Source organism: Oryzias melastigma, linkage group LG1 (genome assembly GCF_002922805.2).
Source record: "Oryzias melastigma strain HK-1 linkage group LG1, ASM292280v2, whole genome shotgun sequence".
In the NCBI taxonomy this organism is placed as follows: domain Eukaryota; kingdom Metazoa; phylum Chordata; class Actinopteri; order Beloniformes; family Adrianichthyidae; genus Oryzias; species Oryzias melastigma.
The window spans coordinates 20,330,538-20,345,030 of NC_050512.1; the positions used below are offsets into that span (position 1 = coordinate 20,330,538).

Here is a 14,493-nt window from a genome sequence, read left to right on the forward strand (position 1 = left end):
TAAAAAAAAAAAACAAAAAAAAACAGACAAGATAATAGAGGTGAAGTAACATTCTTAGCGTGAGCAGACAGGTAATTAGCAGCTTTATGTGCTCTGGGGGGGTTGAGGACTTCTTGATTTACACTGTGTGAGAAAGACAACCCCTGTGAATTTGCATGGGTGGAATTTGCTGTGGGAGCTTCATGCTTGTGAGAATAATGAAGAGTTGCCCACCTCCGCCTGAGGGAAAACAGGTCTGCGAAGCGTGAACGTACAGTGATGTGTGTGGGAGTGCTCCACTCCACACTGAACAGATGCTTTCTGGGTTTTTTGTTTTTGCTACCACACGTCTCCCTGTTGCTGTACCTTCAGCTCACAAACATCACACATTATTAAGCCTGTAAACAGCGGCGGTCCTTTACATGTGCTGCAGAGTTGGAGAAGAATTGCGGGTGTTATATGGGTGGAGGTATTGCATCTATGTGGGTTTTTGGGTGTTAGGTGTTATAAGGTTTTCAGGGCGACTGTGAAATTTCAGTAAAGCTCATTAATATATTGTTTTCCTTTATGTCAGTGCACAAAAGGTTTGGGAGAAAGGAATTTCTGCAAAGTTGCAACAAAAAACAACAGATATGTCTCAATTTATATTTTTAGATTTTTTTTCCCTGCAGATTGATTGATATAATAGACTTAAATGCCCTCAACAAACTGGATAAATGACATAAAGAAATGTAAATTAAAATAAAAAAGAATGTTGGATTGTTGTACCCAGGTCGATGAGGATGGCGTGCTGCTGTGACGTGAGCTGCTTCAGCAGCTCCTTGTATGGCGTGGGATTGGATGGGGGCCGGGCTGGGACCGTCTGTCTGAGCAGGTACTGTTCGGAGAGGAACTTCCAGATTTCACCTCGATGCTGCCGTGGTACACCTGCCAGAGAACACAAAGAGGAATAAAAGGTCCAAACTGTTCTTGAAGAATGGAAATCATACAATCAGATTCTCCAAATCACGCATATGAGACGCGTGGATTCATGGTTGACGTCAACCCAGCATGAGGTTTAAGAAAGCTGCCAAATCGGGAGGAGTTTGTTAAATTGAGCGATCATTTCACACTCCATCATGGTTGATTTTAATTCAGATTTATGGCCATGTTTTAGAACAGTACCTAATTTTGGCTTGACTGCAGTATTTTTTTTTTCTATAATTACTCTCTTGACTGACGGTTTTATGAAAGTGTTTGTTTCTTATGCCTACATACATCAATTGGGTTTCACCCTGAACAGGGGATTGTCTTTTATTTTGAAATTCAGATAATTTTAACTCAAAATCCATAGAAAAAAATGCTGTTATGTATTGATATTAGGCAAATTTTAGTAAGTGAAATGCAAATTGAGCCTTCCACAAACACGTGATTTAAAAAGAATATTTATTTTAAAACGGAAAACAATTTTTAAGAAATACGAAAATCTGGTTTGTAGAATAGACATTTACCTTGTGCAACGGCAGCGTGTATGGTCTCGGTGTCAAACTTGACTTTTGCTCTTCCGGGAGTTCCCAGCATTTTCTCCCACACCAAAGTGACCTCCTTCAGACACGGTGTGATTTCTTCATAGTCCAACTTGAGACGTTTGTTCTGCAGGTTATTCTCCGATGCTGCAGAAATAAAAAAAAAAAAAAAAGCAGATGACATATTTATAAAGTGACTGTGATTTATGGAGAGCAGACCTGCGAGAAAAACCACATAACCACTTAGTTGCAAACCAAACATTGTTTTGCATTGTAAGACCAGATTCCATTCAAATGATGGGCAAAACAGTAGAGAGGGCACTGTTCTTGAAATTTGATTATTTTCAACTGCTACTGTTCAAACTGTAATCTTGTAAGGTTTGACAGTAAGTAATGCAATAAGAAACTTTTTACTGGATTTGGTTGTAAAGCTGTAGCTTTCCTTTGAACTTGATTCATAAACAACTAAATTATCTATTTGAGGATAAGTTATCAGCTGATTAATTAGGGTTGCAAAAGACGTGATTTTGATTGGCTGTGTGCATGTTGTATTTATCCTTCTTTCACTATGATAACTTCTAAAACCCCTAATAAAAATTACGTAACTTACAAAGCAATACGGTATGATGCAACAACTGTATTTCATAACCAACACTGAAATGTACGGCCAGTTAAAAAAAAAAAAAACTACACAGAAAAACAAAGAAAATAACAAATCACACCTTTTTCTCACCAGATTCTGGTATGCTGGTTTCTGCACCAACACCCAGTCGCTTTAGAACTGCCTAGCCATTTTCTCACATCCACCTGTAATTTGTGCACTTTCACACATAACAACACAAGATTTACACTTGATCATATCGAATAAGTTATGTGAAAACAACAAAGCAGACAGAGACTGTTAATCGTGTCTGCTAGCATTAAAAAAAAATTTAAATCTGAATCTACTGTATCTAATCATGCAAACTTCAGCTGAAAAAATATTTGTCATAAAGCAAATGTCCTTATGAATAAGTGTTTTTGATTATTTTCAGCACTCTGTTTATTGCACATCATGCAAACCAGCATTAAAATTACAGCTTTGCTCCTTAGAGACACTTTTTATAATATTTTTTTTATTCATCCAAGATGGTTCCGTAGAAGACGAAGTGAAAACAAATGAAAAAAAGGTAATTTGGACTTACATTTTTAAAGTTGAAGGCCTCTCACCTACTTTCAAAAAATGTTTCTCAATTCTCTACTGAAAAATGGAGAAAACCTCTTGGATAAAAGGTGAAACAGCTTTCATTTCATATTTCTTTTTCTGAAATCTTTATAATACTTGTAGATTTCTTTTGAGTGAAGCATCTATAAGCAACAGTACCATGAATGATAAAAAACAATTCCAAAATATTAAAAAAATGATTAGATCCCATTAGGCTGCAAAGTGTGGATGTCTCCCAGGAAGAGGATAGCAATTAGATGTTTTCATTTCTTTGCTATGTGGGGTCAATACATCTAATTATGGGCTTACATAGTTTTAACCTTGCACCTGGACCCTCAGGAAAAAAAAAACAGCCAACAAAACAGAAAAATGCACAAACCGAGAATCATCTTTCAGCGCGTTGACACCAATGATCAAAGAAGGTGAAGGCACACCCAGCACCCCTTTTCTGTTCCTTTATTTCTGACAACACCCTTCCTTTGTTTCTCCTGTTCTCTAAACCCACAACCCATCTTTTCTTTTCTATTTTCCGCTGAACTTTTTCTGCTTTAGTCGATCCCACGTGTGTGCCGTCCATCCGCCGCAATTTCTACCCCCCTCCCAAGAGGATTCCCCACCCTTTCTGCTGATGTGTGTTGTCCTTCCAGAGACCAGCTGCAACCTGACGGCGCTCAGAAGAATGATATCCCTTTGGAGAAGAAGCAGGGTGCTTCACACCCAAACTTGCACCGATATCTTCCCAGAGAAAGGGTGGGAAAAGACATTTTTAGCCTGCAGGAAGGATTTAGCAAATTCAGTTTTCTCAGCAAAATCTGACATGGATAATAAAAAACCAACACCGTAGCCTCCGAAATATGCAGCTTAGAACTCAGAGGCATTTCAAAAGGTTCAACTCAAAGCTTGTCTTACGTTTTCTCTGATTGTTTCAATGTAGTCATTCACATACTTCCTCCTCTCTCATTGCTGCAGTAACTATTCTACAAGTTCATCTCTCACTTCATGCTGCATTTACACCACTCTTGGTAACGCACGTTCAAGTGACCACTTCAGATGAAAAGTCTATATAAATGATGGTAAATGTGCGTTTCAGACTTCTGGGTTAAAAGCTCTTGCACTCACACATTTGCGTCAATTTTCGGGCTTTACGTATTAAACCCGCGGCCACTGGATGCATCTTGAAAGTTAAACCAGTTGACCAATCAGGGACTCTGATTTAGTAGCAGTTACGCTGGCGTCCTTTTTAATTTGTGGAAGTGCCACCTGTTTGAAAAGTGATCATGAAGGAGAAATTAACAACTGCGGTTTGTGCCCAGCCAGAATCATATGACACCAAGTTCTTCATATATCGGAAAAGAGCTGTGACAGAAAAAGCCTGGAGCAAGATTGCAACGTTCTGCACCAAGCCTCTTCCAACTGTGAGTACATGTGCTAGGATTGGGTAGCGACATTCAAGCATGAACACTATATGCTAAAAGCACATTCAAGAAACCATGTTCAATGCATTCCTGAATGCGCATCGCATACCCGGTATGTAAAGTCGTTTTAGTTGTCACGCACCAAGGTGTGTGAAATTTGTACTCCGCATTTTACCCATCCCATGGGGGAGTAGTGAGCTGCAGACACAGGAACCATTTGGTGGTTTAACCCTCCAATCCAACCCTTTTATGCTGAGTGTCAAGCAGCACTAAAGTATTTAGAGTCTTTGGTATGACTCGGCCTGGATTTGAACTCGTGACCTTCCAGTCTCAGGGTGGACACTCTACACAGGGCCACTGAGCTGGTATGTAACATCTGACTCCAGCCAGTCATGGAAGAACCAGAAAAACCAAGTCTGGTTCTGCTTAAGTTTTTTTCCTAAATCTCCCATTTGGAGAAAGATTTTCCTCTCCACTATCACCCATTGCTTTCTGAGAAGATTGATTCCACTGAAAATCTTGGTGCTCTTGGTCATTAGTTAGTAATCAAGACAATCTGGCCTTGCTGAACTTATCTGGATTTAATTAGATTATAATAATCATATATGAAAGATCTGATGTTTGTTTTTAAAGAATCTGGTTTGTGAACTGATGCTTCTACATCTCCAGATGTAAAGACTGACGAGAAAAGCTTTGATAGAGACAAGAGCTGACACGCCCAGAGTAAAGAGTAGATCCTGTTGATGAAGTTGCATCTGCGCAGATCGTCTTCATCGCCTGTTTGCTGGAAGGAGAGCTAAGCTGATGGGCATTAGCACATTGAAAGCTCTCCACCATCCGGCCTCTTTGCATCCCAATCTCCACTCCTCTCCCGTCGCTTGCTGCCGGAAGAGGATGCCTTAGATAACACAGAACAGGAACGGATACTCCACCCTGGAGCTGACGAAGACATACGCGCAAAGATAGAGGCGCGTGCACACACACACACGCTTTCATAACTGACCCACAAACCCCTAATCAGAGGGGAGAGACGCAACTGACAGCGCAGCATAACATCTGTGCTGTGAGACCAAAGGCGCGCCGAGGATGAAACCACGGGCGTGTGCTGAATGACCGCCTTATTTTTTATTCCTTCTCGCCAGGCTGACGCAGACGTCCGTAACAAACGCAGAATCATCCTCTGTATTTTGGTCTTGGACAAAGAGTTGGGTGTGGATAATCTAAGGGCTTTTATGCAAAACAGGTTACCGAGCAGAGAATGCAGTAATGAACACGAGCCAACTGGGCCACAAAAGAGGTGTTGCACTTGACACACCCTAAGGCAAGCTTTCCAGCAAACCCAGGTGTGTGTCATGCATCACCAAATCTGTTAATTGTTGTTTTGGTACTTTTGGTGCCAAAAAGGAGACATCATCTGTTTTAATGTCCTTTCATCCCCTAACATCTGAGAGCAAACATCTCTAAAGCCAAACTTTTTAACTGAGCTCAGTTGGTAATCTTTTACTTCTCAGTTGTTTAAGAAAACAAAACAAACCTATTTAAAATATATGAAAAGTGTAAGTATATCTTGTGTAATTTAAGAATTTTGTCGTCTTTACCATTGCTTAGATTTGTATTTTTAAATCGAACTCATCATTTTCTTGATTTAGCACTCATAGTGAACAAGCAATCATCATTCATAAGTGTGTTTACAAATGACTTTAGCAAAACTCCACCTTGGAAGAGTTCTAAGTAGCTTAGTGCACCATAAAACCATTCACAACAATGTCTGTGTTAATCCTGATTGTAAATTGAGATTACATTGCTAATCTGGTGAAGCTCTTGTTCATATCTCCAAACAAATACGAGTTTTGGTTTTTGAACAGAAGCATAAATCCCCTCTACACAAACTCTGGTTAAGCCTCTTCAGTCACTCCGCTCACCTTGCAGCTTCTGGTTCTCCTTCTCCATCCTCAGCAGCAGGATCTGCTGCAGGATGGCCTTCCTCCACAGCTCCCTAAGCTCCTCTTTGCTCTTTTTAGCCGACTCCTCCGGCACCGCATTCATGATCGAGTCCCCACTTCCTACACACATCTGTCCCACGCTCAACCGACTCCCCTCCAGGCAGGGATCCACCAGCTCTGAAACACACATCCGATTAAGACATTAGATCATATCAGGTTGTGGTAATGAACATGTTTACAGCAGGCGGCAAGTAAAACAAATTACCTGCATTACAGTTAGTCAAAGCATCATCTTTTGTGGTCGTTATACCAACACAACCCAACTGAATCAGTCAATCATGGTGTATATATTTAACCCTAAAATCAGTTTGTATGTATTTATATGTAAAACACATTTTTAAACGTGATTAATTAGGAGAGAGAGAGAGAGAAAGTGAGAGAGAATCAACAGATAATGAACTACATTATTTTCAGCATATTCTGAGTCAAATTTTCCTGTAAAGGCCCACTCCAATGAAAAATGTGTTTTTGATGTTTTTAATATGTTTTGAAATGATGGAAGACATATATTTAAAAGAAATCATCTTAAAATGGCATTTACTGAGTATTTCTTTTTTCAAATTATAAATAAGGAGCCTCCCTGCACCACTCGATTCTGATGGACCCACTTGCAGACCAAGAGATCCATGTACGTCTTTGTTTTCCTCGTTTGAGCATCTGGCTCAAAACTGTACGGCTGGATAACTACAATGTTACTCCCTATTTTTATTTCATCAGCAACGTTAGGTTGGGATTTTTAGGGGCTGTAAGCTAGCGGGAGAAAAGGGAACCAACTCAGAAGTAAATTTCTAATGTATTACAGCCGCTCTGCAGAAACTATGTTCTAGAAAACAAAACAGGTTTTTGGATTTTGGCCAAAAGTTGCATCATCATAATTAAAAGATCACTGGAAATATTTCTAAAAATAGCTTAAAGGAAGATCAAGTGAGTATTTAACAGATGATTTGTTTAGAAAAGTGAAGCAACAAAGATACATTTGCGTGGATATCTGGGTTTTTTCCAAGCAGGAATTTCAAATTATTATTTAAAAAAAACCTGGCGAACACTGAATAAAGTTGGTCAACATTTTCTCCTAACATTTAAACATGAATAATGATGGGGTGTCTCCACTTAACTAAAAGTGAAAATGACTTTCATATGAATTGTGTTTCATTTAGAACAAACGACCTGACCTTAATTCACTGGCTGTCATTACTGTAGACATTTATACAAAAGAAAAAGCTAAACATAGATTTAATTAACAACGATGGGCGCAGCACATGCTAGAAAAAAAAAAAAACATGTGTTTGTGCGACTCCACCTCAAATGCAGGGTGGATCTCAAAGCCTCTAAATACTCGGTGTTGTTTAGAGGAAGGGCATACCAACTAACCAGATAGCACTTGCTTCTCTTTCACTTCTTAGGAAGACCAAGATGATTTGATCACCTAAACACACAGAGACATACCCAACATTGCCTGAAGTATGCACACTTGATCCTTATCTTTCCAACGAATCTTCTGATGAAACTTGTCCAACATGCCATGTGCGCCACCTTTCCACAACTAAAACGAGAATACTCTGCCATGCGCTGCAAGCACGTAAGCACAGTGTCATCAAGGGTCTTTGTGCCAAAAACTTACAGTTAAGAGTTTACACAATATACGTTTGATCAAATGCTAAGTGCTTTCAGTTTTATTGTTACTGATCACACTGACAAAATAACACACAAAGTAGCAGAAGGTCTTGTTCTGAGCAAACAACTCGGTCAGAACCTAAGTCGCACGAAACACAACAAAAAGTGGGTCAACAAGGCTGCTGGCTCTCCTCTGGCGCTGTCTATGTGTGGACTGTAAACATGACCTTGAGACACCGCCGGCCTGTGCCAACACACACACACTCTTCAGACACACCCATGACCTCATGCATGTCAGCACACTCAAAAACACACCCAAATGAAGCCGTACTTAGCGCAGCATTTAGCTAGCACAAAGCCCAGAGCGCTGAACTCCTCGGCACAGCGCTTTTCCTGCAGTCGCTGGCAGCTGACTCACAATTACACTTTGGGTGCAGACTTTATTTCTCCTGAAGACAGATGTCTTCCCTGCCATTACAAGCCTCATTTGAAAACGGGAGGTTAATGTGCAAAAAGAAGGCATTGAGCCTCTCTAACCCGTGACGGCTTTCTGAAGTGAATTATTGAAATATTTACTCAAAAGACATTCAGAGGGTGGATACAGGTGATAAGTTTACTAAATGATGCTGAAATCAAGACATGTAACTTCAAGAAATGGAACATCACCGAAAGTCATTATTGCAACTAAATTCCAAAAAGTTACAGCCTCTAAATTCTTAATACCTTCATCAGTCAGAGATAAAAAAGTGATTTGAAGCTCAAGAAAACAAAACAAAGAAGCTGAGGCTACGGAATGACGTGACAGATGGTGCTGACATAATACTAAGGTTAAGTCCCAGAATGCATTGTTCTTTAACATGCAACTACTCCCATAAAGATTTGCTAAAAGGAAAAAGTTGAATGCGAATCAATCATACTATCTTCAAAGAGTAAAAGCTTCGTCTGCTAGGTGTGTGTGATGGGACTAAAAATAAAATGAAAATTTTAAACATTCAAACTACCACATTTCTATTTTAACAAATCTCCTTCTATTCTTAATTTTGGCTTCTGGCTAAAACAACAGAAGCTTTGCCACGTTTAAATTCTGGCCTCAAGGGGTGGAGAGGGTTGGACTTGGATACCTGCTGCAGTGGAACTTCATGTGTGTAGAGAGCAGGTTTTTTTTTTTCTAGAGCCAAAAATGTTTTAAAATATTTTTGACACGTGTCTGTTTATTAGGGGTGTAACGGATCACAAAACTTACAATAAACCTGCTTTTGAGTCACGGTTCGGATCATTTTTTGGATCAGTAAAAAGGAAAAAACAATGAAATAAAAGCCTTATTTTTTTTAAAAAAGTGTCGAAACAAAAATCTGTTAAAACAAAGTATTTCAAAGCATGAATATAAACTCACAAATGACGTCAAAACATTTGCTTATTAAGGCCTATTTATAAAAACAAAACATGTTTGAACACAAAAAAAACTAAAACATTTAGTTTCTGATTACATTTACATATCTTGAGACCAAATCTACAAAAAGAAAAGAATGCTTGAAAATAGTTTTGAAAATACCAATTCTATTTGGAGTACCCCCCTAAAATACAAATTTTCTCTTGTCCCACCTCCTCTAATGGGAAAATTAAATCTTGAATGAAAACAGTACAAATTTAAACTTGAAATTATTATTGTTTTATTGAAACTAACTGTGGGAACATTTGAATATTTTAAATAATAATTACATAATACAATACATACAATAATAATAATTAGAAGAACTGCTCTGGCGATTTTCCTGACGATTTATGATACCTTTTGCTTGCCGTACTGCTCTCCCCCAACCGCATGTCCCTGTTATAGAGGGAGCAGCAGCTTTCTCCTTGCTGCTCTTCACTGGGAGATCCTCTAAACCCAGATATGGAGACGTGTACTGAGGCTTTTATTCATTCATTCATTCATCTTCCAGACCGCTTCTTCCCTATCGGGGTCGCGGGGGTGCCGGAGCCTATCCCGGCTACTGATGGGCGAAGGCGGGGTACACCCTGGACAGGTCGCCAGTCTGTCACAGGGCCACAATCACACACACATCCACGCACACAGTCACACCTAGGGGCAATTCAGAGTCGCCAATCAACCTATGAAGCATGTTTTTGGACGGTGGGAGGAAGCCGGAGTCCCCGGTGAAAACCCACGCATGCACGGGGAGAACATGCAAACTCCACACAGAAAGGTCCCAGCCGGGATTTGAACCGGGGCCTTCTCGCTGTGAGGCGAGAGCGCTAACCACTTGCGCCACCGTGCAGCCCGGCTTTTATTCAGCTCTTCAAAATAAATAAACCTGATCTCTCATCATCTGTGTCCTTCATGATGAATTCAAGAAAATTTTTTGACAGAAGCTCCTCCCACAGGCTGGGGGAGCTTCAGGCTAGCACTCTATTGGATAACCATCAAGCAGCAACGTAGACGCTAGTTAAACCAAAGATGGTGAAAATGAATTTGACTCGAATTACATTAGTGCTGACGGAAAATTGATTTAAATAAAGCGTGCGGAGTGTGGCGGTCAGCACCGTGGTTAGTGATCAGTCCTACTGTTTATGTCGCAATATTTGTTGCCAATTCAGATCACTTTGGATTTTTTTCTTATACCTTGGGTTTGCCCTGAAGATAAACTAAAAAATGAAGTTCTGAAGTAAAAAAATATTAAAAAACGTTTTTAGTTTGACTTCTCAACATCCTAAAAGCTTAAAATGTGGCATTTAATACTCTATAAATCTAAAGTTTGTTAAATTTCCTCCTCACCTGTGCACGATCATGATTATAATCTATAGCCAGTGAAGCCACTCTTCATGAAAACCTTGAAAGGAGGGACTTAAAGAAAAGACACTGTGTACTCTTGGCTTTACGTGAACACACTGCAGCTAAGTCGCTCCTTTTTCTGAAAAGGCGTTACAATCTGACCAGACCAACACTGCAAACTTTCAACACGTACACTGCTGCAAACACAAAGGTACATATAATTATGAAAAGACAGAATAGAAGGGAATGCAAGCACAAGCATGTTTCCAGCATCGTGCTGCAAAGTCTACGTCAACCCAGAACACTGTTAGGGATAAAGGAGGGTGAGGCCTTAAAAAATAAAAAAATATTAAAGGTCACAGCAACTTTTTAGTCCTCCTAACCCTCGTGCTCTCTTATGGGGTCCAGATGACCCCACCCTTACATTGATGTGTGATCCCTCCCATGACAAAAGTGGACAAGATTTTATGTCTGCCATGGACTCCAGTGAAGATAAAAATAAATGAATAAATAAAAAAGTTCAGTGCGCTGTCTTGTGGGGTCCAGATGACCCCAATTTTAATGTAAACATGTTTAGGGTAGCACAAGAGTTACATAGTAAATGGTAATACTTATGGAGAGCTTTTCTACCTTAATTGAGGCTCCAAGTATTTTACAGCCCCATTCGCCCAAGCACACATTCATAAACTGATGGCGGCTCCGCTGCTAAACACTGGCGCCGACCTATAACCATCAGGAGCAATGTGGGGTTCAGTGCCTAAGGGAACTTCGACAAGACGGGGACAGAACCTGCAATCAGAAGTCGACCGCTTTACAGCCGCACCATGGCCGCCCCTGGAAATCACCAGGCTGAATAAAAGATTTGTGTTTTCACGAGGAACTCAATTCAAACTAAGATCAAATTTTAACACTGAGAAAAAACATATTTGGGGTAAAAATTAAAACATTGTGTCTAGCCAACAACTTTTCTGTTAGAGGAGTAAAGTTATATAAAATGAAAGAGTGACACTGAGTGGAATTTTTTTGAAACTGCACCACTGTGCTCTTGAGCAAGACTAAAACAAACCAGCCAATTTTAGAAGATTCACTAACAATGTTTCCTGGCAAATATTAATCATAATTAGAAACAGGAAAATGTGCAAAAAATAAATTACTTATCAACATCGAGCACAGAAATCGTCCTAAAAAACTTTTTCTCTCTAAAATTTTGCAGAGATGTTTTGTTTCTACCATCATTCACTTCAAAGTGTAAATTTAGGTTACGTGTAAAAAATTCAACCACTACACCCTAGTTAGTGCTCTGTATAAGACATTCCCCATTTTTTGCAGCTGTCTAAATCTGCAGTTCCAAAATCCAGTGCCCTGGAATTTTCCCAGAAGTCTTCCCAGTGTGCACCAACGATAACTAGATTTGAGAATATTGCATTGCGTTTGAACAATGTGTCGTTTAAAAATTTTGCATAATTTTTTTTTATGAACCATCCATCCAAGGTTTCCTGATGAGAACACACTGGATTCATAATCACCTATTTATTAGGTGTTTACTTTGGCAAATGTGTGACATCAGATTTGCCGTTTCGTATAGTCCTTTAGGGTCGTACTGAGGGAATTTGGACATAGCCTTAAATGCATGTTTTAAATTCGTCCATAATGACAATAAATTGTACTTCTCCCACTCTGACATAAACACCTACAAAAGACAAAAACAAATGTGTTGCATATTTTGATTTTTAATGATGGAAAAAGTGAAGAATGGCATAAAGAGTGTCTTATTACCTGCAGTGTAGCTAAATGGAATGGGAGGCACCTGAGGGTGTCACTGTCCCCACAGTACAGAGGTATAAAAGGAAGTGTGGTTGCCATGGTGCCAGTTTCCTGTGATGGAACCAGGTAGCTCAAAGAGCTGCGTTAGCCAGCTCAAGTTTTGAGTTTGGAAAGACTTTTCTTATCCTTACTCATGACTGATTTTTTATTCATGCTTTTTTATTTTATGACGGGATCACAGCAGAGGCAGACTGTGTTTGTCTGTGAGCGTGAGGTTTTGCAAAGCACCAGGATGTATGTACACTGTTATAGGTATATTTTAAACAACAATTAAAGTCTTTTTTGTAAGAAATATGTTTAATATGGTGTGTTTTCTGTGTTTAGAGTTAGAGTACTGTGCCCTACTGTTATGCTTGTGTTTTGTTTGTCTGCTCCCCACAGAGCTCTCAGCGTGGTTGACTTTTTTTCCCTTCAACCTTGTCAATTTTTGTTTGCTAAAGTCACTTCCCTCAGCTCACACTCCTGAACGTTGTTTTTTTGTGTTCGGTCTGTATCTGACCTAAATTGTGCTGTGCATCACAGTTATCGTGCTTGTTTGAATTTTATTGCTGTGCATTGATTGTATTTTTCGATGGTGTCATCTCGGTACGGTAACAGACTATCAGACTACGAATGATGGGAAAAAAGAGCTTGGGAACATTTGTGTTTATACATTAATAAAACTTTGAAACCCGCTCTACTGTCTGTAATCATCTCTTAACTCTGTGCAACATAAACATTATCGGACGCAGACATTCAAAGTGAAAGATTCTGTTTCTTACCACTGCTGTCTGTGCCTTTCTGAGGGGTAGAAACCCGAAGGAAGATCTGTTGCCTCCATGAGTGGCGGTGGCTGCGGAGAGGGCTTTCCCCGACCACAGACGCGGCTCTCGGTGCAGAGAGAGCTGCTACATCACTGAAAGCATCAACATCGGCACATGTAGTTTCATATGCAGAGATAAAGCAGATGGCAATCATAACACTGAAGTTGGCAAACGCGTATGGGGAAAAAAAAGACACATCTAAAGAATTCCATAAAAAACAATAAAAGAAACAGCTGCATATTTATTTGACTTGTGTATGTTTGTACCTTTTCTTTGGTTCAGGACAATCATTTTCTTGAACGGGGGCCAGAAATTGAAATTTCAGAAAGTTAGGAACAGAGGAGGAGGAGTGCAGACGAGCACGGAGACCACCCAGAGGGCTGAGATGAAGGTAACAGACAGGATGGAGGGTACACATGACAAAAGAAATGGGGTCTTAATTCACACAGAGAAATTATGCAAACAGGGATTTTTTAAACCATTAACATGAATAAAAATATGAAGGTTTGTGAATTTGACTCCAGCTAAATGTTGTTGTAAACATACTGCATGATCTTTCTGAGTCAGTCCTTTAATGTTTTTCTGCTCAGGCATGGAAAACCAAGATGGAGGAATAAATTATTAACATGAGCACTATTTAGAAAACACTTGCAGAGAGCTGCAAACCAGACGCTCACCTTCTTTTATTGAACCGTGCTCCAGCAGAAGGTGAGGACTGACGATGAAGGAGGAGAGGAGAGTGGGATGGAGAGCAGGAAGGAAGAGGAGGAAGGGTAGAGTCGGTTGGGACATTTCTGAGAATCGGTGCAGAGAGCATGAGAGGGAAACGAGCACTGGACAATGTGTGAAAACAGAGAAAATGGTCAGAAAAACAGCAAGAAAAGTGAAATTTGAAAAAAAAAAGAAATAAAATAATAATAATTCTTAAGACAAACTCTAATACTATTAAAATGTCCGTAAATATCATTCAACTCTCTTCTGTTTGATCTGTCTTTAACATCAGATCCACAGAATGTTAGAAAAAGGTGTTAAAACTATTTTGCAAACATTAATTGTAAACTGAAAGGAGGAAACAAAACCACAGAATGTTGATGTGGAGAGAAGGTGGAGCCGCTGCCCCGATGGAGTGCTGCCTGCATGCTACAATACTGAATTCTTCAGATGATCTACATTCATTAAATACACAGTTGTTTGTTTTCTAACCGAGACAACCAAACGTTTCTATCGTCCTGGTGCTGTTTGAAGAGGAAGAAAAAAACTGGAACTGGTATGGCAACCTCATTCATCATAACTCCTCGCTGTCAAACATGCAGCTTCAGAAGAGTTCTCTGATTGACATGAACAAACCACAATGTCAAAGGAATGATTCCAGT

The 14,493-nt window shown here is 39.7% G+C and overlaps 1 protein-coding gene across 6 annotated transcripts in view; it reads right to left on the minus strand.

The window, feature by feature from the left end:
• tbc1d1 (TBC1 (tre-2/USP6, BUB2, cdc16) domain family, member 1) overlaps nucleotides 1-14,493 on the minus strand; it is a 47,581-nt gene that overhangs the window by 8,879 nt on the left and 24,209 nt on the right. For 3 of the 6 annotated variants that reach the window (XM_036212938.1, XM_036212940.1, XM_036212947.1), the window contains 6 exons: nucleotides 13,798-13,953; nucleotides 13,387-13,500; nucleotides 13,079-13,212; nucleotides 6,026-6,223; nucleotides 1,470-1,631; nucleotides 748-906 (listed from right to left, as the gene is read on the minus strand). In XM_036212938.1, coding sequence (XP_036068831.1) covers nucleotides 748-906; nucleotides 1,470-1,631; nucleotides 6,026-6,223; nucleotides 13,079-13,212; nucleotides 13,387-13,500; nucleotides 13,798-13,953 — 923 coding nt within the window. The remainder of the gene's footprint in view (nucleotides 1-747; nucleotides 907-1,469; nucleotides 1,632-6,025; nucleotides 6,224-13,078; nucleotides 13,213-13,386; nucleotides 13,501-13,797; nucleotides 13,954-14,493) is intronic. The other 3 variants (XM_024289436.2, XM_024289438.2, XM_024289439.2) reach the window with 3 other exon arrangements.